This window comes from Orcinus orca, chromosome 1, assembly GCF_937001465.1.
Source record: "Orcinus orca chromosome 1, mOrcOrc1.1, whole genome shotgun sequence".
Lineage (NCBI taxonomy): Eukaryota > Metazoa > Chordata > Mammalia > Artiodactyla > Delphinidae > Orcinus > Orcinus orca.
Genome location: NC_064559.1, coordinates 47751965 through 47777968, shown reverse-complemented (window position 1 = coordinate 47777968; position 26004 = coordinate 47751965). Strand labels below are relative to the sequence as shown.

Genomic DNA, 26004 nt, shown 5'->3' with positions numbered 1-26004 from the left:
TGAGATGTTTGATAGCATCTGACCTCGAAGCAGCTGCTGCCCGGTTCACTTTGTGGGTCTGAAGGATACAGTCATCTTTCATGTGTATTTTTAGGGCATATGTGTGCTTTCTTCAGAAGAAAGTTTGCTTTCTCTAGCAAAGCTCTGTAGACTCACCTCCACTCGTGTTTTTACTGGGAAAGCTGGAAACTATAAAACTGTAACAACAACACAGAAAATATATTAAAGGGAGAAAAACAAGCGTTCAGGGCCAAAATCTGTAAAGTGTTTCAGTGACTGGGGTGGGAGCAAAGGAGCCACTTTTTGATGTTCAGTATTTATACAGCCGCCTATTTCGTGGTAAGAGTTCATGGCAGCTGTGATACCTCTAAAACAGGAAACCACCAACTCACTGTTTTATTGATATTTAAATGCCTTGTATGTTTTAATCACTCTCCCTACAGGAATGTAGAATCCTGAAGAATTTCTCCTCCTTGAGGGCCATCGTTTCGGCACTGCAGTCCAATTCCATCTATCGGTTAAAAAAGACTTGGGCCGCGGTCCCAAAGTAAGTTCCCAAGTGTTCTGCTCTGCTTTCTTTGGCTGGGCTGATTCGTGGCTGCATAAATGGTGTGGGTCCTCATTTTCAAAGCTCATATTACATAACTAGAGAAACATCTTTGAAAGCCTCTGTGTGTTCCAGGCAGGGTGTGTTTTACACATCATCATGAATGAGTTTTGAGGCAGGGCTGCTGCAGAAATCAAACTCATTCTCAAAGGGTGCCAAAGCCAAGATGATTGGCTTTGGGGATGATTTTAAGGATGTGCATATTATCTGGGCTTTGAGGGATAAGGTTGTGGAGTGATGAAGTTACAGCAATTTGCCATTAGTTCTGGTTATTTTTCAGCCACATTCCAAAGCCCTAAGCTGTTCCAAGCTGTGAGGGATAGTGTGTGCAGATAGGACATTAGTTCTTGCTATTCAACCAGAATCCACTTAGTTTGTTTCTGCTTCCGCCTATTAAAAGCTATCTTAATGATATTAAAAACCTCTAGGTATTCCTTCCTAGGTACCTGACTAAAAATGATTAACTGCCCACATCCTGTATTGTGTTTTTCTTCATATTTCTTGCCATAACCTTTCGAACAATGAACAATTATGTCCTTCCTTATTGTTTCACTGTCGCTCTCGCCCCCATGTCCAGAGCTTCACTGAACTCTAGACCAGAGGGCTTTTTGCAAAGGAGGGAAGAGTGAGTAAGGAGGCAGTTCTGGTGCCCCATGAGTACAGATGTAGATGCTGGGGCATGTGTCGTGACTACAAACTAGGTCAGCTACTTTCAACAAAGTCTCTCTCAGTTTGCACGAATCAAGAAGTCAGGCCATAACAGGGAAGGGTGCGTGAACTGTTTATAACCTGTATTGTATGCAGCACAGTCTATACCGTGTGCAGTGCAGTCTGTGCCGTGTGAGGCACTGTCAGTTCCAGTCGGGAGCCAGGCCAGCTTGCTCCCCAGGCAGGCCTGCCTTGTGCATTTGGTGGGCTCTGTCCTCAGAGTGGAAGGTCTAGGTATTCAGTTTCATCAACTCATTCAGAGCTGCTTAAGCCTGAAGGGACTGACACTACCCAAACTCAACAGGGATCCAGATTGGTAAACGAGAGTTTCATAGATTTATGCTGAAAAAGGGGTGCCAGAGTGTTCAACCTACTGATGAGCTCACATTCGCTATCAGAGGAAAGTCTGCTCAGGGGAAGTCACGTTATTTATTATATAATTCTTTGATGGGTTTTGAAGCAGGTGATCTTATTGCCTGGTGTTATACATCTGCAGACGCCTCAGCCACTTGGACTCCAGAGCTCGTGTTCTGTTATCTCTCAGGAGAAAAAGTGGCAGATAGGCTTTTCAAAGTCCAGTGCAATTTTCTCGATTACCACTCTTTTCCTGGGTTCTTTCTCCTCTTCATTAGTTTGAATGAAGAAGGTGACTCTGTGTGAGAGATTAGTTAATTGATTTTCCTCTGCACAGGAGTCTTAGGAAAGATAAGGATCATATAAAATCATTTAGATGTTAGGCCCTGGCGAAATATGATGGGAAAATCAGCTGCGTACAGCGTCCCCATCCTCAGCACCCCAGCCCCACTCCTTCCTCTCATCACTGCTCCTCAACTGTGGTATCAGCAACAACGGGACGGTCAGGGGCTAAAATGAAAACTTGCCCCACTGCACCCTTCTCTGGTGGCAGTGAAAGGTAATCCTATCTTTCCTTGGTGGTTGATAAGTAGAACACTATAGAAAGTCACTTAGCCAGGCAAAGATTTCTACCATAGCAAATCTGAGGCTAAAACACAAGTAAAAAAAGTTAGTGGACTTGTTTCTTCATCTCCTTGGTTACCATATGAGAAGGTCCATTCTTCCAGCTGGCTTTTTTTTTTTTTTACATCTTTATTAGAGTATAATTGCTTTACAATGGTGTGTTAGTTTCTGCTTTATAACAAAGTGAATCAGTTATACATATACATGTTCCCATATCTCTTCCCTCTTGCGTCTTCCTCCCTCCCACCCTCCCTATCCCACCCCTCCAGGCGGTCACAAAGCACCGAGCTGATATCCCTGTGCTATGCGGCTGCTTCCCACTAGCTATCTACCTTACGTTTGGTAGTGTATATATGTCCATGCCACTCTCTCGCTTTGTCACCGTTTACCCTTCCCCCTCCCCATATCCTCAAGTCCATTCTCTAGTAGGTCTGTGTCTTTATTCCTGTCTTACCCCTAGGTTCTTCATGACATTTTTTTTTCTTAAATTCCATATATATGTGTTAGCATACGGTATTAGTCTTTCTCTTTCTGACTTACTTCACTCTGTATGACAGACTCTAGGTCTATCCACCTCATTACAAATACCAGCTGGCTTTTTTATTTAAGAAACACCACAAAACAAACCTCAAAGCCCTATTCTTTACAGCGTGGGTGTCTGGTTTGTGTCTTCATTGGTTGGTGGGTTCATATTTTAGCAGGGCTGCTGGAGAAGTATCACAGTTCCCGAGAGAAGCCACTTGCATATCAGCTCTATATAGTTTCTATTGCTAAATTCAAGGAACAGGGTTAAGAGATTTTATTCAGTTATTACTTTCCTGATAACCCTTTATGTTAATAACTTTCAGTGGACAGAGAAGACATCTATTTCTTTCTGTTTATTTAGGCCCACATGCAATTAAGTTCTTAATGATTTTTTCCAAAATATAAATAGCTTTAATGGTTTTCTTAATTCTAAGAGTAATACTACACTCATTTTAAGACACATAAGTTCTTAGTAATGGCTTTCTCATAATAATGAAAGTGTTGCGTATAGAATGGCATTGCCTCTGTTAATTCTTTGCCTTCAGATCATCCTCTCAGTAACCCTGGAGGGGCGTAGAGAAAAGCGCGAGGCCCGTGGAGACGTAGTGTACCAGGGAGGGGCAAGGGAGGAGGAGGTGCTTCACGTGTGCGATCGTGGTGACCTTCACGGCCATCCTGCGAGGGGACTGTCACTGTTTCCCTAGTGCAGATAAGAAAACTGAAGCTCAGGAAAGTTGAGCAACTTGTCGAAGATCACTTAGGGAGTGAGTGGCCGAGTTGGGATTGGAACCCACCACCTCTGACTCCAGAGCCCGTTCTGGTTCCACCATCTACTCTGACTCTAAGAGGTTCAGGAAATTTGGGTTCTGTACTGCAGCTCTCAGCAGTTAGTAGTGGAAGCTCAGACCAATCCCCAACCCTGGCATCTTCATCTCTCCAACGAGGGGACTGGCCAAGAAGAGTTCTCAGGTCCTGTAGGGCTGTGGGTGTGTTGCTAAGAGAGAATTTTTTTTAACTTGCCGAAGAGAACATGTCCCAATTAGACAACTTAATACCCCAGTTTAACGATCTTTTTTTATGATTATAACATGCATGTTTAGAAAATATCCCTCTCTTCACACAGGTGATCGTGTCTACCTGTAAAAAAAAAAAAAAAAAAAAAAGCCACCCTGCATGAGAAAGGTCATTGGCTTTGTCTGTGCTCACGTAGCCCTCCCCTCTGTAGCCAGAGGTACTGAGGGCACCTGGGCCCAAGGTGTGGGACTTTTACTAATCTTCATTTGTTAATGTTTTCTTCATCCCTTTTGTAGGGACCGAATGCTGATGTTTGAAGAACTTTCAGACATCTTCTCAGACCATAATAACCACCTGACCAGCCGGGAGCTACTGATGAAGGTGAGGGCGCTGGGTTGTACTGTGCTGACCGCTCTGGCATCCTTTCAACGGAAGGGTAGCTTGAGGGCTCCTTGGATGCCTGCAGTCCCTTGAGAGAGGCTACAGGGACTGGAAGGCAGGACTTTTGGTTTTTATGCCAAATCGAAGAAGCCTGAGGCTGAGAAAATTCAAAGTCCAGCTCCTCAGCTTCACTGCGACGCAACCAGATTGTGAAACTTGCGTTGCTGCCTGTAGCTCCTCAGCAAGCTGCCCTGGAAACACTGAGTGCTGGCAGTGAGGTGGGTGAGAGAGCCTGGAATATCCTTCTCAGCAAAACAGCTTCTAGAAGGACAGGGACCAAGCCTGCAATTCTACATCCTTTATTTGCACTAAATTGCGCAGCCAGTCCGTCAGCAGTATTTATCGAACACCAGATGAGTGCTGGCTTCTGAACGGCAGGCTAGGTAAAGCTACAGCTCGGTTCATTTTCTTTCTCTAGATGTTTGTTAAACATCTAATATTTGTAAAGCATTTGACCGGCCTCTGGGAGTATGAAGAAGACGAACACAGACTCTGTTTTCAGGAACTTACCTGCTGGTGGGTGGATATAGACACTAAACAAGAACGAGTAGTCAAAGAAAGGTACAAAGATAGGTTGTGAGCAATCATCAGAGGGGAACATAGACCAGATGTTATCTTCACGGCCTCTCTATAAAGTAGATTTTATCCTCCTTATTTTGCAGCTAGCCAAGCCTCAGAGAGGTAAGGAACAAACCCGAAGTCCCACACCTGGTAGGTGGTGGAGCTAGAATGTGAGTCCGGCCTGGTGGGACTGTAAAGCCAGTGCTTTCATCACTTAGGCATAAAACTATTTCTTTTGACCACTTGGGAGTAGGAGGCAGGGTATGTCATGTGAAACTTCATGGAGAAGGAAAATAAGTTGGTAATTCAGTTAATCCTGATTGGGCATTCACTGTGTGCTGGGTGAGGGAGGTACAGCCGTTCTGAAGGCAGCCTCCAGTCTTCAGGAGACTGCAGTCTCATGGGGGAGGCGAAGTGGGCAATTATGAAAAAAAAAAACCCAAACCAAAAATAAAAACAAAAAAACTGATATGTGCTACCATAGGGGGAAGCCCTGAACTGGGCTGTTAGAACAGAGGACCCTTGTCCTTAGTCTCCTTTTCTGTGAATTGGAGATGATAATAGTACTGTTTAGTCTACTGATCTCATGGAATTGTTTTGAAGATTGACTAAGGAAATATTTGAAAGCCATGTGCAAATGTCAGGTTTTTTTAGTATTTCGCAAGCTATCTACATGTGAAACCAAAGTATGCATAACAAATGAAAATGAAGAAAGTATAAGTGATACATGTAAGCTTACAGTAGACACTTGGAGTAGGAATGAGAGTCAAGTGGGGATGGGGTTACTTAGAAAAGGCATCAGTTGATAACTGTTAGGTTAGTCGTTCCTGTAAGAGCATCTGTTATGGTCTTCTTGACTGTTCTCCTAAGTCCTGCTTCTCTTCCTTCATGTCTCAGTGAGGACTACATTTCTGCTTGAATCCTTCCTTGACACCCTCAGGTCTCATTAGGCCCCTTCCCATGTCCTCCAGAAGCCCGTCATTCCTCTGTCCTAACACTTATCATATGCTCCAGTAGAATCGCTTGTGCATTTCACCTGTCTCCCTGCTGGCCGTAAGCCTCTTGCAGGCAGGGCCTTTTTCACTGTTATGTCTCTAATGCCTAACACATTGGGCATGTAGCAAGTGTTCAGAAACTGACATCCATTGATGGACCTCCTCATTCACAGGACTTTAACAACTTGCCCACTCTTAGCCCTTCCTGGCATAGATGATGTGAGCAGGGCAGGGTGTCTGCTGTCTGACTTTGGATTAGGCTCACCTGATGAACTGCACACTAAACAATGCTTGGCTTGCTGAGGTCGTGTTACTCCCCGCTTCACATCCCCTTGGATTTGCAGACTTTAAATGGAAACTCATCTGGCTGGAAGGAGATGGCTTAGTGGTCTCCCTGTCAGTAATACAAAGCTGGACTAATTGGAGCCACACATTCAAATCCCAATAGCTCTGAGTCATCCTTCCAAAGCAGATAAATTGAATACTGTGCAGCCCATTGCCTGGTGGCCGTCTTCTGGCTGAAACCTTAGAAGCAGAGCTATATCTAGACATTAAAGGTCCCATAAAACTTTCTGAAATGTAGAAGTTTACCTCGGTGCTCTAGGTTAAATTTCTTGTACGTGGCTGGAATCCCAAAGATGAAAAACTTGGCTATGAACTCATGTGGCCTGCGCATTATCGTTAATGATAGTGGAATGTTTGGGGCAGGTCATACGTCTCTGTGGGTCCCTTTCCAGTCATCTTTGTTTATTATTCTTCATACTAAGTATATAATTCTGGATATGAATTCTCAGCACAGTTGTAACGAAATGAAGGTACTTTGGTTTCAGAAGAACTATGGCTGGTCTCTGTTTTTAATATGCCACTCCTGGACTTAAACTGATTTGTGGTTGGGTAATCCTAGTCGTGAATGACCTATCTTCTCTTCTGCTTCTGGACAGATGTAAGGTGCTACCTCTATAATACTACGGCTGAGGCAACATCAGAATTAGCAAAAATCTGTGGTTTTCCTTTTAATTGTTGGAGACAAATGTTTTTATTTTACTCGGAGATTATCTTAAACCTGTTACTGTCTTATGACTTCCGAAACTTGGATCATTCCAAGCAGATTATCTATGGAGTCTGCACATTTCAAACCAACAGGAAGGCAGAATCTCACCAAATCTTCTTGTTTCTTGGGATTCTTGGTGAGAACTCTTCTGGGTTACATTGCTAGAAACAAATGCTAGAAAGGCCCAGGCTCTGGTGGAGATGTCTGTTTAGCGAAGCTCCAAGCACACTGAAGTCAGAGCTGGGGTAGAAGACCGTAGGGCTGGGAAGGCCTGTTCACATAATTACCATTAACTGCTGAGCTGTCATTTAATCAACATGTATGGAGAGGGATCCAAGTGTCTGTGTAGCACCCAAGTAGAAGAGGCCCCTCTGAGGCCCAGGAACAGGATGGATGAGGGCAGCTGTCCTTTGCCACAGATGGAGATAGAGAGAAAGCGAGACTCAGGTGAGAAGTTTGCACTAGAGAGAGAGAAAGAAGGACAGAGAGGAGAGGAGACAAGAGGAGAGTGGAAGGTTGATGGAGGGCAAGATTTGGAATTCATCCAAACATGGGTGATGATTGAGGTCACAGGACTGGATAGTATTTCCAAATACCTGAGTAGAGTGAAAAACGAGATGACTTTGTCAGAAAGAAGAGTCATTAAGAGAGAGTGAACACAGGCAGCAAAAGGAGGCCAGAGGAGGGACCCAGAGCGATGCAATCACAAATCCTGTGAAGAGTCTCAAGAAGTTTCAAGGGATTGGTGTTGTGAGACCTTGCAGGGCAAAGGATTTAGGGCCGAGGAAGGAAAACACTTCCACATCCAAAACATGGTTAGATATGGCACATAGGGGATTTCAGTTGACACCTCACCTGGAAGAGCTGGCACTACTAGTCAGTCTTTTTTTAGTTATCTATCCAGGAGTGGAATCTCGCTCTCATGAAGTCATGAAATCAGCAAACCTTCTAGCTCCTCATCCCAGATCTTTGCCCTCCCAATGAGGAGGTTTTCCTAAGTGCTCTTTTAGGATCCTACTTCTGTGATTCTCAGGAGCCTCTTAACTTTTCAGAAATCCTTCTTAATAATTTTAGGTATACCTGCAATAATGTCCATACATTAAATGTCTGTCAGTGATTGAGAAACTGAAAGGGAACCAGAATAACCTACTCCCTGGAAAGAGGTGGACATTGCATTCAAGTCAGAAAGAATTGATTTCTCACTCCAAGAAAATTCTCAAGAGTTTCCTCTTAGATAGCCTCATCCACCAGAAGGCAGGCAGCAGAAGCAAGAAGAACTACAGTCCTGCAGCCTATGGAACAAAAACTACTTTCTCAGAGAGATAGACAAAATGAAAAGGCAGAGAACTATGTACCAGATGAAGGAACAAGATAAAACCCCAGAAAAACAACTAAATGAAGTGGAGATAGGCAACTTCCAGAAAAAGAATTCAGAATAATGATAGTGAAGATGATCCAGGACCTTGGAAAAAGAATGGAGGCAAAGATTGAGAAGATGCAAGAAATGTTTAACAAAGACCTAGAAGAATTAAAGAGCAAACACCTAGAAGAATTAAAGGACAAACAAACAGAGATGAACAATACAATAACTGAAATGAAAAACACACCAGAAGGAATCAATAGCAGAATAACTGAGGCAGAAGAACGGATAAGTGACCTGGAAGACAGAATGGTGGAATTCACTGCTGCGGAACAGAATAAAGTAAAAAGAATGAAAAGAAATTAAGATGGCCTAAGAGACCTCTGGGACAACATTAAACACACCAAGATTCGCATTATAGGGGTCCCAGAAGGAGAAGAGAGAGAGAGGACCCGAGAAAATATTTGAAGAGATTATAGTTGAAAATTCCTTAACATGGGAAAGGAAATAGCCATCCAAGTCCAGGAAGCACAGAGAGTCTCAGGCAGGATAAACCCAAGGAGAATCATGCCAAGACACATAGTAATCAAATTGACAAAAATTAAACACAAAGAAAAATTATTAAAAGCAACAAGGGAAAAACAACAAATAACATACAAGGGAACTCCCTTAAGGTTAACAGCTGATTTCTCAGCAGAAACTCTACAAGCCAGAAGGGAGTGGCATAATATATTTAAAGTGATGAAAGGGAAGAAACTACAACCAAGATTACTCTACGAGGCAAGGATCTCATTCAGATTCGATGGAGAAATTAAAACCTTTACAGACAAGCAAAAGCTAAGAGAATTCAGCACCACCAAACCAGCTTTACAACAAATGCTAAAGGAACTTCTCTAGGCAGGAAACACAAGACAAGGAAAAGACCTACAATAACAAACCCAAAACAATTAAGAAAATGGCAACAGGAAAACACATATCGATAACTACCTTAAATATAAATGGATTAAATGATCCAACGAAAAGACATAGACAGGCTGAATGGATATAAAAACAAGACCCGTGTATATGCTGTCTATAAGAGACCCACTTCAGACCTAGGGACACATACAGATGGAAAGTGAGGGGATGGAAAAAGATATCCCATGCAAATGGAAATCAAAAGAAAGCTGGAGTAGCAATACTCATATCAGATAAGATAGACTTTAAAATAAAGAATATTACAAGAGACAAGGAAGGACACTACATAATGATCAAGGGATCAATCCAAGAAGAAGATATAACAATTATAAATATATATGCACGCAACATAGGAGCACCTCAATGCGTAAGGCAAATGCTAACAGCTATAAAAGGAAAAAACAATAGTAACACAATAATAGTGGGAGACGAACACCTCACACCAATGGACAGATCATCCACACAGAAAATTAATAAGGAAAAACAAGCTTTTAATGACACAATAGGTCAGATAGACTTAATTGATATTTATGGGACATTCCATCCAAAAACAGCATACTACACCTTCTTCTCAAGTGCACACAGAACATTCTCCAGGATAGATCACATCTTGGGTCACAAATCAAGATTCAGTAAATTTAAGTAAATTGAAATCATATCAAGCATCTTTTTCCAACCACAGCGCTATGAGATTAGAAATAAATTACAGGGGAAAAAACGTAAAAAACACAAACACCTGGAGGCTAAACAATACATTACTAAATAATCAAGAGATCACTGAAGAAGTCAAAGAGGAAATTAGAAAATACCTAGAGACAAATGACAATGAATACACGATGATCCAAAACCTGTGGGATGCAGCAAAAGCAGTTCTAAGAGGGAAATTTATAGCAATACAATCCTACCTCAAGAAACAAGAAAAATCTCAAATAAACAATCTAACCTTACACCTGAAGGAACTAGAGAAAGAAGAACAAACAAAACACAAAGTTAGTAGAAGGAAAGAAATCATAAATATCAGAGCAGAAATAACTGAAATAGAAATAAAGAACACAATAGCAAAGATCAATAAAACTAAAAGCTGGTTCTTTGAGAAGATAAACAAAATTGATAAACCTTTAGCCAGACTCATCAAGAAAAAGAGGGAGAGGACTCAAATCAATGAAATTATAAATGAAAAAGGAGAAGTTACAATGGATACCACAGAAATACAAAGCATCCTAAGATACTACTGCAAGCAACTCTGTGTCAATAAAATGGACAACCTGGAAGAAATGGACAAATTCTTAGAAAGATATAACCTTCCAATACAGAACCAGGAAGAAATAGAAAATATGAACAGACCAATCACAGGTAATGAAATCGAAACTGTGATTAAAAATCTCCCGAAAGGGCTTCCCTGGTGGCGCAGTGGTTGAGAGTCTGCCCGCCAATGCAGGGGACACAGGTTCGTGGCCCGGTCCAGGAAGATCCCACATGCCACGGAGTGACTAGGCCTGTGAGCCATGGCCGCTGAGCCAGCGTGTCAGGAGCCTGTGCTCCACAATGGGAGAAGCCACAAGAGTGAGAGGCCCGTGTACCGCAAAAAAAAAAAAAGTATAAAAATCTCCCAACAAACAAAAGCCCAGGACCAGATGGCTTCACAGGTGAATTCTATCAAACATTTAGAGAAGAGCTAACACCCATCCTTCTCAAGCTCTTCCAAAAAATTGCAGAGGAAGGAACACTCCCAAACTCATTCTACGAGGCCACCATCATCCTGATACCAAAACCAGATAAAGATACTACCAAAAAAGAAAATTAGAGACCAATATCACTGATGAATACAGATGCAAAAGCCCTCAACAAAATACTAGCAAACAGAATCCAACAACACATTAAAAGGATCATATACTATGATCAAGTGGGATTTATCCCAGGGATGCAAGGATTCTTCACTATATGCAAATCAATCAATGTGATACACCATATTAACAAGCTGAAGAATAAAAACCATATGATCATCTCAATAGTTGCAGGAAAAGCTTTTGACAAAATTCAACACCCATTTATGATAAGAACTCTCCAGAAAAGTGGACATAGAGGGAACCTACCTCAACATAATAAAGGCCATATACGACAAATCCACAGCAAACAGCATTCTCAATGGTGAAGAAGTGAAAGCATTTCCTCTAAGATCAGGAACACGACAAGAATGTCCACTCTCACCACTATTATTCAACATAGTTTTGGAAGTCCTAGCCATGGCAATCAGAGAAGAAAAAGAAATACAAATGGGAAAAGAAGGAATAAAATTGTCACTGTTTGCAGATGATACGATATTATACATAGAAAATCCTAAAGATGCCACCAGAAAACTACTAGAGCTAATCAATGAATTTGGTAAAGTTGCAGGATACAAAATTAATGCACAGAAATCTCTCATATTCCTATACACTAACAACAAAAGATCAGAAAGAGAAATTAAGGGAACAATCCCATTCACCATTGCAACAAAATGAATAAAATACCTAGGAATAAACCTACCTAAGGAGGTAAAAAGACCTGTGCTCAGAAAACTATAAGACACTGATGAAATAAATCAAAGATGACATAAACAGATGGAGAGATATACCATGTTCTTGGATTGGAAAAATCAGTATTGTGAAAATGACTATACTACCCAAAGCAATCTACAGATTCAGTGCAATCTCTATCAAATTACCAATGGCATTTTTTACAGAACTAGAACAAAAAAATCTCAAAATTTGTATGGAGACACAAAAGACCCCAAATGGCAAAGCAATCTTGAGGGAAAAAAATGGAGCTGGAGGAATCAGACTCCCTGACTTCAGACTATACTACAAAGCTACAGTAATCAAGATAATATGGTACTGGCACAAAAACAGAAATATAGATCAATGGAACAGGATAGAAATCTCAGAGATAAACCCATGCACCTGTGGTCAACTAATCTGTGACAAAGGAGGCAAGGATATTCAATGGAGAAAAGACAATCTCTTCAATAAGTGGTGCTGGGAAAACTGGGTAGCTACATGTAAAAGAATGAAATTAGAACACTCCCTAACACCATACACAAAAATAAACTCAAAATGGATTAGAGACCTAAATGTAAGACCAGACACTATAAAACTCTTAGAGGAAAACATAGGCAGAACACTCTTTGATGTAAATCAACAGCAAGGTCTTTTCTGACCCACCTGCTAGAGTAATGGAAATAAAAACAAAACTAAACAAATGGGACCTAATGAAACTTAAAAGCTTTGACACAGCAAAGGAAACTGTAAACAAGGCGAAAAGACAACCCTCAGAATTTGCAAATGAATAAATGGACAAAGGATTAATCTCCAAAATATATAAACAGCTTATGCAACTCAATATTAAAGAAACAACCCAATCAAAAAATGGGCAGAAGACCTAAATAGACATTTCTCCAAAGAAGACATAAAGATGGCCAAGAGGCACATGAAAAGCTGCTCAACATCACTAATTATTAGAGAAATGCAAATCAGAACTACAATGAGGTATCACCTCACACTGGTTAGAATGGGCATCATCAGAAAATCTGCAAAGAACAAATGCTGGAGAGCATGTGGAGAAAAGGGAAGCCTCCTGCACTGTTGGTGGGAATGTAAATTGATACAGCCACTATGGAGAACAGTATGGAGGTTCCTTAAAAAACTAAAAGTAGCATTACCGTATGACCCAGCAATCCCACTACTGGGCATATACCCAGAGAAGACCATAATTCAAAAGGACCCATGCACCCCAGTGTTCATCACAGCACTGTTTACAATAGCCAGGACATGGAACCAACCTAAATATCAATCAACAGATGAATGGATAAAGAAGATGTGGTACATATATACAATGGAATATTACTCAGCCATAAAAAGGAACGAAGTTGGGTCATTTGTAGAGATGTGGGTGGATCTAGAGACTGTCATACAGAGTGAAGTAAGTCAGAAAGAGAAAAACAAATATTGTATATTAATGCATATATGTGGAATCTAGAAAAATGGTATCGATGATCTTATTTACAAAGCAGAAATAGAGACACAGATGTAGAGAACAAATGTATGGACACCAAGGGAGGGAAGCTGGTGGTGGGGGTGTGGTGGTGGTGTGATGAATTGGGAGATTGGGATTGACATGTATACACTAATATGTATAAAATAGGTAACTAATAAGAACCTGCTGTATAAAAAAATAAAATTAAAAAAAAAATTATCAATAGTTTGGGAGGACTCAACCACCCAGCACAGGAAGTGGCACATTTCAGGACACTTTCATTCATCCCCAGGAAAAACTGTAAGCAGGGAATCATTAAACGATACCTCTTCTTATTATCATTTGAAATAGGGAGACTGAAAATTGGTAATGAGTCACTATGGATTCTGTCCCCAGTGATGTACCTGGACCTGCGTAAAGGCTGGTGAATGATACAAGACATTGATGTCGCACTGTCATTGGAAAGGCTAAGTCACTGGAAAAGATTCCCTCGTAGTCGTACAGTAGTGAAAAGTCACATGCTGTGGTCATATGATAAACCCAGGGAGAACTGACTAATGGAAAAACAATGCAATTATGCACTACTGAATTGTGAAATTTGCCTCCCATTCATGCAGTTCCTGGAAAATGAGAACTTAACAAGACCCCCCAAACCACAAAACCAAAAACACTTTATGTTCAGTCAGCAAAACTGGAGATTAGTCATTATGTAGAAGAGTTCGTTGTCGCAACAGATGGGAGGAGAGAAAGGGTAGCCATCTGTTCTCAGGTGCCAGGAGGAAAGATTGATTTGTAGGAGTTCCAAACCTGAGAGGCAAGTTGGGAGGATGGACTGGGGGAGAAAAAGGGGAGAAAAATGTATGAAGGTCTGGCTTTCATAGATCAGTGCTGGACTTCCTCAGAAAACTTCCGGTATAAAAAGTTTCATTTAGCTAAGAAATACCACAGAAATAGTCCCTTTTCTTTCACAGAATGCTGGCACAGGCCTTTCAGGCCAAGATCAAGAAATCATAAAATTTACAGAGGAAGAGATCTTCATTTCCAGGATGTGTGATTACTTCAAGTGAAATTTGGGATGTGTAAAAATTGTCTCCAGTTCCAGGAATTGCCTGCCTTGTATTAATGATTGATTTTATAACCAAATCAGGGGCTCTTCTTACAAAATAGGGGGGGGAAACGGGATAAGCCATGGCCACCAGGCACCCTCAAGAATAGATGGCTCAACCAGTAGCTAGCCAAGTGTTTGCATAGTAGTCCAGAGCCTGCTGGAGGCCTCTTCACTTTGCATGGCATCCAGATAGTTGTGCAGAGGTTCCGCCCCAGAAACTAGGTGCCCCTTCACTTGCCCCTGTATCACTTTCCTCTGTGTGTGCTTCTGTTTCTTAGGAAGGAACCTCAAAATTTGCAAACCTGGACAGCAGCGTGAAGGAAAACCAGAAGCGCACTCAGAGGCGGCTTCAGCTCCAGAAGGACATGGTATGTAAGGCCCTGGGTCTCCCTGAGGGCCCACCAGAGAGCGGCCCTATGTCAGGGGCTGGGCTCCTGCATGGCCCTGGACCCTTTAGTCTGCAGGGTGCCCCTGCCCTCAAAGAAGTTCTCCATTCTTTACCTCATCTGTTCTCAGCAGCCCTGGGAGGTCTGAAGCTATTTGCACTCCCACTGGACCCAGCAGGAAATAAACACTGAAAGTCGCAAATCACATTGTTTTCTGGAACATTTTTAATTTCTGGAAGTGAGGGAAAATCTGCGGCAAGTAGATTTCTGTCCCTTTTGCTGTCTTCTTTATCCACTCCTGCACTTAGGAGCTACCGCGACCTTGGCCTTGAGACCCCTGGGCTTCAGTTCCCCGATGGGAATGCCTACTGTAGCCAGCTTGGAACACACGGTGGCCCAGTACCTGGGTGCCGGGGAGAGAGAGTGTCAGCTCCCAGGAGGACTTGGTCCTTGTACTTGGAGATCTTTTCATTTGTTCCAAATCCTCTAGTCATTTTCTGGCTCTCGTCACTAACCCCAAGTACTAGCCAAATCTTTCTAGTTTTTCAGTACTCAAAGGAACGTGATACCTCCCTGTTCAAGACTGAAAGGTAGTTCTTGACATCATTGGCTTTATTTTTAACACCCTCCTAACTTTTAGCATAGAAGGGGAAAACCAGAGAGAGGAGAATGGAGACTGACAAACTCAAAATACTCTCATCCCTGCTTTGAGAAGATTTCCTCCTTCTTTGGAAAGCTGGGCATAAATCAGAAATGTTGGTTTTGAGTGATGGGAGTCTTCTGTAACATAAAGCCTGTAAGGCATTCACAGCACTTCAGACCTTTTTGGTGGTTCAAAGACAAGTTAAAAATAGCCGTTAAAAAAAGAGAGATTATTTCAGTTCAGGATGAGACCTTGTACACATGATAGGGAAGGACATACTGCAGCTGACATAGAGTTCCTGAAGGACAAAGCCCTGCCTGGAGCGAACCTCAAGAAGCAGCTCTGGCTGAGGAAACAGCCAGCTGCACACACACCAGGCAGCCTTGTCCTGCCCTGGTGGAGACGGTTTTCTGGCCAGAATTTCCATAAGTGCCTTAATGGACTGTAGGATAAGGTGTCCATGGAAGCCCCTTTTTATTTTCTCTTCAGAAGGGTTAGTGCCTCTATGGCCTTGTGGAGAATAGGGATGATTTCAAGGGAAATTTGGTGAAATTAATATACTATGTATACACCTGCAGTGGAAGTGCTTCTACCTTTATTTCTGAAGGAAATTTCTTTTTTCTCTTTTTTTTTTGCGGTATGTGGGCCTCTCAGTGTTGTGGCCTCTCCCGTTGCGAAGCACAGGCTCAGCGGCCATGGCACACGGGCCCAGCCGCTCCGCAGCATGTGGGATCTTCCCGGACCGGGGCACGAACCCGTGTCCCCTGCATCAGCAGGTGGACTCTCAACCACTGCGTCACCAGGGAAGCCCGGGGAAATTTCTTTTTAAATAAACTTTTAATTTTAGAATTTAGAGAAGAGTTCCAGATAATACCTCCCTAGATATATCTCCAGATAAGAGTTTCTGTGAATCCCTCCCCCATCCCCCTTCCACCTCCCCACCTCCCCACCTCCCCACCTCCCCACCCCCCCACCTCCCCACCTCCCCACCTCCCCACCTCCCCACCCCCCCACCCGTTGACATTTTCTGTAACCGTGGCATATCTGTCAATACTAAGAAACCGACATGGGCATACTGCTGTTAACTGAAACCCAGACTTGACTTAGATTTCACCAGTTTTCCATGAGCATCCTCGTTCTGTTCCAGGATCCAACCCAGGGCACCCCACTGCATTTAGTTGCCACCCTAGTACCCTCTGCTGTGTGACCGTTTCTGAGTCTTTCCTTGTTTGTCATTACCTGACGGTCTTCAGGAAGACTGTTCTAGTATCCTTAGAATGTCCCACAACCAGGGGGTGTCTGTTGTTTTTCTAGTGACTAGACTGAGGTCACGGGTTTGGGGAAGAATATCACAGATGTGAAGTGTCTTCTTATCGTATCAAGGAGTGAATGACATCTGATGTCACTGGTGATATTAGCCATCATCACTTGGTTAAGGTAGAGTTTGGCAGGTTTTCTACTTTAAAGGGACTATTTTTCCCTTTCCCTCCTGTATTCTTCAGAACCGAGTCACCAAGCCACTTTACTAGTGACACCCCGTCCTCCTGCGGTCACACTTCTCCAGTGGGCAGCAGCCCAATCCTCTACCAATGGTGAGACCATCCCTCCCAGGGCCACTCTGAACCACCGGGAGTGTCCACATGCTGTGAAAGAGAACAGAGGTCCCTCTGACCTGAGCCTAAGCAATGTGTAAACCCCACTGTGAACACACTTGAACCATCTCCTGGCTTTGAGGCTTGGTTTTCATGACTTTGAAAGTTACCTTGGTGACAGAGTTCCTGACCTATTTGTGTAGGGATTTTTAAAAATCTCATTCATGTAGGTTAGCACTAGTGGCCTTAGATTAGGCCTTGAATGGTCCTTAATTATTCTCCAAATGCTGTCGAGGATCACCTAGCCATTCGAAGACTGCTGCTTCCATCTGCAAATGGGCACGTTGCTGACTGTAGCGGGCCACAGGTCCATTTGGTCCAGTGTGGAGGTTATTGAAACGCTGAACTTTCAATAACAGCGAAGATGGTTTTACTGTGCTTGTTCTTCAGGGTGTGATGCAGGGAACTGTGCCCTACCTGGGCACCTTCCTGACTGACCTGACCATGCTTGACACTGCCCTTCAGGACTACATTGAGGTGAGCTCCAGGCTGATGGTGCAGGTGGATCGGCAGCCTTCTCGTTGGTTACCCAAGAGAGAAATACACCTTTGTCTGTACCTATCGAGGGCTTTTTATGAACGTGGCATTGTGCTAGGTGCTCTGAGGAATACGAAGATGAGTGACACCAGCAGTGGCTCACAATCCAGTGGAAGGGATATATCAAAGCAGGCAGTGATGGACAGAAATAGTAAGAATTCAAACAAATGCAAAGAGAGAAGAGGACAGGCCACGATCAATTCCCTGTGAGGGGAGGTCATGGCAGATCCTTAGGAAGGAGTGGGTTTGAGCAAAGACCTAGGTGCTGGGTGGGACTTTGGCAGGTGGAGCTGGGGGGATAGTGTACCCTCACATTCTACCTGCTGGGGTAGGGAGTCAGTCAAGCTCGTGGATTTTTAAGTGTCGCTTTATTGTTTCAGATTATTACCTTCTCTCTCTCTCTCAGAATGGGGAAAGAAGTGTTAGTAACAGTAATACAGTAGAATATTACATGGAGAAGAGATTGGGTATTTGGAATGAAATTTAAGGATTTCCTGTATATTTAAGTTTATCTCACCTTCCTGGTTATCACATGCAGTCAGTCAGTCTGCTTTTACTCTATCATAATCAGAAGGAGTAGCAGTTATCTTGCAAATTCCCACCTCCAAGGTCGTCGTAAACGTTGTGGACATGCTCCCTCAGAGAGAGATGCTCCGCGTCTCTTCACATCCTCTGCCTCAGCTTATCTCAGGAAACACTCATCAGTGTTGGGGAATTTGGGGGGAGTGACCAATGATTTAGAAGTTAAATTCAGCCTACTGAGAATAGGAGCTGGGACGATGGAGAATTGAAACTTAACTTCGGTGTTCGGTGATGATGTTGTGTAGAAGTTTGATAAACTTCTTTTGATAAAACATTGACAATGTGGTTTCCAGTATGAGTCAATGACCATCTGTTTTTGTTGCTTTTGGTAAAGAAAAAAAAGTGTAACAGAACATTCACTCAAGCTTTTGTCTTTACTGTCTCTGCAAATGTATTTGGATTCTGTGTTGTAAATCCTTTATCATGACTGTTTTAGTTGGTTTCAGACATCTTAAGAGAAGGCCTCTGCCAATCCTGTCCTATTATAATTAAAAGAATGTTTTTCTTTTAAGTGAATGATGTTTCTTTTCCTCCATTGTAGCCATAATTACAGTGTCATGAATAATTGTGACTTTATTATCCCTTTGAGCTATTTTAACAAAAACCTAGAACAAATAAGGCTGAGTTTCAAAGTAGCTTGGCTTGTCATTCATTTAAAAAAATTTCTTTCAGGGTGGGCTGATAAACTTTGAGAAGAGGAGAAGGGTAAGTAGGGGTCTTGGCTGTGGTTTTCCATTTTACTTCATCTGGGCACGAAAAAAATTAGAGGAGTGGAGACTTAAATTTTTTGCAGAGGCAGAAAAAAATTAGCATTTATTGAAAATTTATCAGATGTCATTGTCCTTGGCATGTTGTTATGTGGTATTGCCCAAGAGCCCTGTGGGGTAGGTTTTATCATCCTCAATTCAAGGGTGAGGAAACCAGGACGCAGAGAAATGAAGTAACTTGACCAGAGTCAGCCAGGGTTCAAATGCTGTCCTGTCTCTCCTGAGCCTGCAGTTATTCCTTTACCCCCTCATCATCTCCTTCTTTACAATCAGCTTCAGCAATAACAGGTCCATTCTATTAAGGAGAAAGGGTTTCATAAGAGTATATGTTATGGAAGGGTTAATAAAGATGGTTAACTCGTGTAGGCCTACTGAAGAGAGGAAAGGAAACGGTCTTCATTGTTAACATGTGGATCATTATTCTTTCCCTTTCCTGTCAGCATAGGAAGGGGTGTGCAACATCAATTTGAAATTTTTCTGTGGAGAGTAGAAGAGTTCCACACTGCATGAAAAAAGATAAAACAGAGCTTTGAAAATTCGCTATGGGTTTAGTATTTTTTAAAATCGTATATTTAAACAATTTCAAGGAATATGAGTGAGCAAAATAATAACCTCACCCCGTAGTAACTCTCATTGTTCTTTACTTATTCTTTCATTCTTTCATCCCACAAACGTTGACTGCAGACCTAACAGGGGTCGGGCAGTGTGGTAGGTTTAGGGATTGCAGTAGAAAAAGCCCAGAGCTCCCTGCCCTCATAAAATTCACAGTCAAGGAGGAAAGTAGACAAACAGGCAGTTACAATGCAGCCTGATAAGGGCTTGTGAGCAGAAGTAGTGGGTATTATAGGAGCACATGGGAGGGGCATCTAGCCCCAACTTGTGGGGTCAGAGAAGCTTCCAGGAGGAAATGACATTGCAGTTAAAACCAAAGTTTTAGGAGCTGACCATGCTGAACTCATCAGTAACGAGATATACTACCCTAGACGAATGTAAGCCTTCTGTCCCTGGTAGCGTTTGATGATAAATGTTCCTTGGATACTGAGACCAAGGGTGGAGGTCACTGGATGGGAAGTTGACACCTACGGAATCTGCCAGTTGTTGGGCTGCTTCTGTCCTGTAACATTAAAACAAATTCAGTTATTGCCTCCACAGTTACCCGTCTCTGTCCTTTCCTTTCAGAATAACCCTGGATGGTAATCTCTTTCTTTTTAAGACTAGCGTGTTAAACTTTGGGAAAGTTTGAGTGTAAAACCTAAAGCTAAAGCTTATTTCCATTGCTGACTTTAAAAACATCTTTATTGAAACATCTAAAGAAGTATAAATAATTTTGGACATAATTATACACTTGCTTCTCTTGTGAGCTTTAAAAGACTGAGTTAAATGATTTACTGGAGTAGTAATACCCCAAGGATTCAGGAAATCTAAACATTCAAGTTTATGAGGCCCTAGACTGTTTAGATATTCAGCCCTACCAAAACTTATTTATTGAGGGGTAAGGGTTGAAGAAGATGGGGGTGGGAAACTTGTGTGCTTCCTGACTTAGAGTAATTATTTTCCTTATCTTTTAGGAAGTAGAATTTTTAAATACATTTTAGAAGGACTCAGGCTTAAAAAGTAACTTTTCTGTCTCAAGAATGGAGATGGAAAAGAGAAAAAGGAAGTCACTATGACTTTAGGTAGTACCTAGTTTGGGTCACTTTGGTAGCTTGTTTTATTCACATAAATTGCTTTTTTCAAGGAGAAAGAAGGATTGACCACTAAAGCATGCAAAGACACCAGTGAGTCAGAGCTACAAGCAGTACTTTAGAATCCTCCTAGATGCATTTGTCCATCATTTATCTACTGTGGTGTGTTTTCATGTTGAAAAGATGTATATTTGGTTGGCCTTTTAATTCACTCTTTCTCTTTGGTGCTCTGTCTGCTCTAGGAATTTGAAGTGATTGCCCAAATCAAGCTCTTACAGTCTGCCTGCAACAGCTATTGTATGACCCCAGACCCAAAGTTCATCCAGTGGTTCCAGAGGCAGCAGCTCCTAACAGAGGAGGAGAGGTAGGAGGACACATTGCCCATCAGGGCAGAGCTGTGGTGTTGGCCAGAGGGATACTGCATCTGGTTCCTCATTTGGCCGTTTATTCAACAACTATTTAGTGAGCAGCTCCAAGGTTCCAGATCCTCGGTTTTCAAAGGTTAATGGTATAGCAGGAAGAATTGAACTGATGGCATCAGAAAATGTGCTTTCAGATTCTTGCTCTACCATTTATTTATCTTTGTCACCTTGAACAAGTCACTTCTTCTTCCTGATCTTCAGGATGCTTACTCTAAAATGTTTCTTTGAGAAGATTAAATGTAATCATATTTGAGACAGCATCGTTACCATGTTTGTCACTATCAGTAATTGGTACTAGCTTTGAGGGAGCTTTCAAGTGGGGAGGAGAGACAGACTCATGAAGAATTGAAATACAATGGATAGTCACAGTGCTGCAGGACCCATAGGCAGGAACAGTTCACTTGGCCAAGGAGGGGGGGGGAAAAGGGAAGATAACATGAAGGCATTAACATTTGGGCTGGGCTGTGAAAGAAAGAAAAGATTTCACCAGGAGAACTGGAGAAGAACATTCCAGACAGAGAGGAGAACGTGAGCAAAGGCCTGGTGGCCTGACCAGCTTGGCATTTGGAAGAACAATTGGACTCTGGTTGGTTCACAAGGGATGGGTGTCAAAATAGAGGTTGACGAGCTTGGAAAGGTACATTAACTCCAGTGCCTTGAATGTTGGCCCAGCAGGGAGGGGTGTGTAGCCTTTACCCTGTAGTTCAGAGGATTAGAGTTCACAGGCCATACCCAGCCTACCTCCTGTTTTTACATTTTTAAATGGTTGAAAAAGAAACAAAAGAAGAGGAATGTTGTGACGTGAGGCAGTTATTTGAAATTAAAATTTTAATATCCATTAATAAAGTTGTACTGGAACACAACCCATTCATTTCCCTCTTATTTATGGCTGCTTTCGTGCTTTAAAGACAGAATTGAGTAGTTGCAACAGTGACTCGCCCTGTACAGAAAATATTTGCTGACTTTTGCTGTAGACTAGGGGATTTCCTTGAAAGTTTATCAACAGGGAGGGTGAAGTTGACAGCAAAATAAGTATTTTGCCAATGAGGAAATTGAGGTTTAGAGAAGTGTTATAACTGGTCAGTGATAGAGTTTGGAATCAAACTCAGGTCTGCCTGACTCTAAGCCTAAGCTCTGAAGGTGGTTATATAATGTTGGACAGGTCATGTAAACCCTGGAAGCCTGTTTCCTCATTTGAAAGCCAGATGATTTCTGAGGTCCTTTTAAATCTCAGAATGGGTTGGTCCTGTTACATTAAAACCTTTGACTCAAGAAAAAAAAAAACAACCTTTAATTCAGAGTACTCATCAGTTAATGAGACTTTTTCTTTGCTATGTAGAAAACAAAACAGTTGCTGCCTCTCTTTACATTTTCTGGTCTGATGATCAGTGTGTATGAACTTCCTCTGTGGATATCCTTCTCACATATGGAACATACACACCATGGCCGGTGGTTTGGATCAGAGAGTTCAGACTCAGAATATCAGCTGTGGAATTGACTTTTTAATGATTAAAGGAATCTTGTTAAACACATCCCATTTTTTTCTTGCTGTTTATAAAACCCCTACGGCTTAAGTTAATATTTGAATAATTCCCATCTCAATGAATGCTTCTGCTTGATCAACTACCTGGATACATCTTTAGGTTTAAAAAAAGTACACATAATAAGCAACTTCCCAAGCTAATATTCACCACTTAGCCTTCCTCGCCTACCGAGAATCAAGTACATCTTCTAGCTAGAGCTACAAGCTTTCATAAAAGACATTTCAAGGCAGATATAAATTCTTCTTGTGCCTGTGGAAGTTATATCTGCCTGGCATATAGACGTCTGAATCTGGAGCATTTTTAATTTAGGAGGTTTTGTCAATTAGAAATCATATTTATATATTTTTGTCAATAATATAACTGCCTATGTCTGTTTACTGAAGATTAGATCATTTACAGATGTCTCTTCTTTCACTTCCCTTAGATAAACAGTAAGTTGAGCACGTGCATGGGCGCGCGAGCACACACACACACACACACACACACACACACACACACACACAGACACACAGACACACACACACACACACACACAGACACACACACACACACACACACACACACACACACACACACACACAGCAATGGGAGGGAGGTGGGAGAGAAGAAATGATTCTTCCCCTGGCCCAGCAGTGGGTTGAGAACAATCGGGAAAACAGAAGGGAGTCAGCTTTTGATGCTGCCAGAGCAGGCAAATTCATGTGTCTGACGCCTGCGAAACTAAACAGCCTCACTGTGCACCAGCAGGGCTTTGAGGAGGGATGTGCCAATCTGTACAGTCTGGTCATTAAGTCAGTACCCTCTGACATTCGCCATAGAACAACATGGTACATATCTTTACTTTGAATACTCAGAGCCCGCCTCTAAAAGGAAGCCAGTAAATCGTGTGGATTTAAATCTGTTCGCCTCCCTAGCTCCGCCCTCATGAGCTCCCCTCTCTCCCCCAGCTACGCCCTCTCCTGTGAGATCGAAGCGGCTGCCGATGCCAGTGCCACCTCTCCCAAGCCTCGGAAGAGCATGGTGAAGAGGCTCAGCCTGTGAGTGCCACCCTGGGGTCCCGGGGTCCCGTCTGAGTCGGGAGGGGAAGGGTATTCAACAAAGTTCCCCTGAGCCAGTTCACTCACTAAATAGTTTATCTTTCTGTCATGAATTCAATAGGTTTTCTAAATCCACTCATTCTTCCCCAGTGTTCCCTCTGGTCCGAACCACCATCATCTCCTGCCTGGAGCACTCCAGCAACATCAGTACTGGCTTCCGGCCCCACCCTTGCTCCAGCAATCTCTTCTCCACCCAGTAGTCTGGTCATGTGTTAAAATGTATACCAGATTACATCGCTTCCTTGCTTTACAACTTCTGATGGTCTTATTTTAAGGTAGCCCTGAACTCCTTATCCTGTTTCACTAGGTGCAGCGTGATTTTCCCCTACTCTTCTTACCACCTTCCTCTTGTCCGACACGCCCCCTTGTTCACCAGGATCCAGGCTTACCTGTCTCCCAGCCATCCTTCAACCACACCAGGCTCGCTCTGCGCTAGATGCACCAGGTGTTTGCACTAGATGTCCCTGTGGCCTGGCGTGTGCTCTCTCTGGGGCTCGCTCCTTTCAGATGTCGGCAAAACCATTACCTCCTGAGAGAGCATCCTGTCTAATGTTGCCGTCTGCCCAGTCAGTCCCAATCATACCGGCGGTCACCTTCGTTGGAATGTAAGCCACCTGAGAGCAGGAACCTTGTGCATCATACCCATGGCTGTTTGTCCAGCTCAGTGCCAGGCGTAGCTAACTTCGTAACACCTTGTCTCCCTTTGAGTACAATCCAGTCTTTACAGTGGCCCTCAAGACCCTTCAAGACCTGCAGTACCAACCGAACCCCATCTGCCCGTCCCATCCCCGTCTGTCCTCTCACCTTTCCCTCTCACTCTACTCCGTGCACTCCGGCCCCCCAGGCCACCCTGAGCACACAAGTCACACTCATTTTTATTTGCTGTTTCTTCTGCTTAGAACACTGTTCCCCAGATAGCCAAATGGCTCACTCCCTCACTTCCCCCAGATCTTTGTCACCTTCTCATGAGCCTTCCCTGACCACCTTATTTAATACTACAGCCTGTCCATGTTACCTGCCCGTGGGACACTGTCTCACCCTCAGCTGCTTTGGATTTCTCCATTGCATTTCCCTCTGGCTGACGTGCTCTATGTTGTATGTGTCTGTTTATTACCTAGAATGCAAACTCTATGAAGACGGGCATTTATGTCTGTTTTTTATTCATTGCTAGCCCCGGAACCTAGACTGGTGCCCGACACGTAGATGATTAATAGATATTTATTGAATGAATACATTGAGCCGTGTGCCAACACTGTTCTGAGAAAACAGTACATGTATTTCTCGTCCAATCCGCAAAATAACCTAGTAGGTCCTGCTATTATACCAACTTTATAAACCAGGAAAGTAAGGCACAGACAAGGTAAGTAGTATGCTAGTTATTGTAGGATCTGGGCTCAAATCCAAGATTTAGCTCTAGAGCCAAGGTTATAACTCTTTTACCGTCTTCCTAGTGGAGAAATACTTTCTGAAGGAAGAGGGGAAGGAAAGATGGAATGGGAAGTAAGAAGCGGAGGAGGGGAGAAGATGAGGGAGGGAAGGAAGAAAAGTAGGAGGAGAGAAAGGCTCAGGAGGAAGGAAGGAAAGGAAGACTGATGGCAGTCTAATTAGACCCTGTGCCTGGAAGTGGCCACTGCATGCTCATTTTTATATAACTGCTTCCCTTGACTCCGAGTATCTGTATTTACTGTGCTGGGTGCTCTAGCAGCTCGGGGTCCCCTTCCAGCACCCACTCTGGCAGCATGCAGCCTTCGTGAGGATATTCATGTGACATCCAAGAGAGGCAGTACTGGCAGCGTGCAGAGTCCTGCACAAAGTGTGGTGGACACTCCATACATCTCTCTCGTTAGTGAAATCTTGCCGATATGCTTGAGTTTAGCCCTTGGTATCTGCAGTTGAGTTTGAACATTTATTAGGAATAGCACAGGTCACATGTCCCCCATCTTATTCCTTGTACATATAAAGGTGTTTGTTCATCATTCATTTTCAAAAAGTTTTATGATCTTAGCATTTTTTACAAGTGTTGAAAATGTATTTCTTCCTCTCCCCACATTTAATCACCCATCATCCAAAGAGATTGGAGAGAATTTTGGAGGCTTAGGGGAAGAGGTGCCTCATTGGAAGGTCAGAGATGCTTAATGTTGTGCTAGAATTAATCTTTGCAAAGCAGAATGACCTCATGGAATTGTACCAATAGAAGAACCTTTAGTCTTTGAACAATTTAGTTCTAAGTTAGAGACTCTCAGTTAACGGGCTAAGGACCACTAATTCACAGCCTTCAAAGGTCTACCTTGTAATTCATGGAGAAGTAAGACAGTAGCATTATTTTCTCTTCTGTGAATTGTGGTCAGTTTAGCTTTTTTCCCAAAGCCCCAG

The 26004-nt window shown here is 42.7% G+C and overlaps 1 protein-coding gene across 4 annotated transcripts in view; it reads left to right on the top strand.

The window, feature by feature from the left end:
- RGL1 (ral guanine nucleotide dissociation stimulator like 1) overlaps positions 1-26004 on the top strand; it is a 278601-nt gene that overhangs the window by 237056 nt on the left and 15541 nt on the right. For all 4 annotated transcript variants that reach the window (XM_012534954.3, XM_004275217.4, XM_033437953.2 and 1 more), the window contains 7 exons: positions 444-547; positions 4129-4213; positions 14595-14684; positions 17388-17474; positions 18789-18821; positions 20811-20932; positions 23482-23571. In XM_012534954.3, coding sequence (XP_012390408.1) covers positions 444-547; positions 4129-4213; positions 14595-14684; positions 17388-17474; positions 18789-18821; positions 20811-20932; positions 23482-23571 — 611 coding nt within the window. The remainder of the gene's footprint in view (positions 1-443; positions 548-4128; positions 4214-14594; positions 14685-17387; positions 17475-18788; positions 18822-20810; positions 20933-23481; positions 23572-26004) is intronic.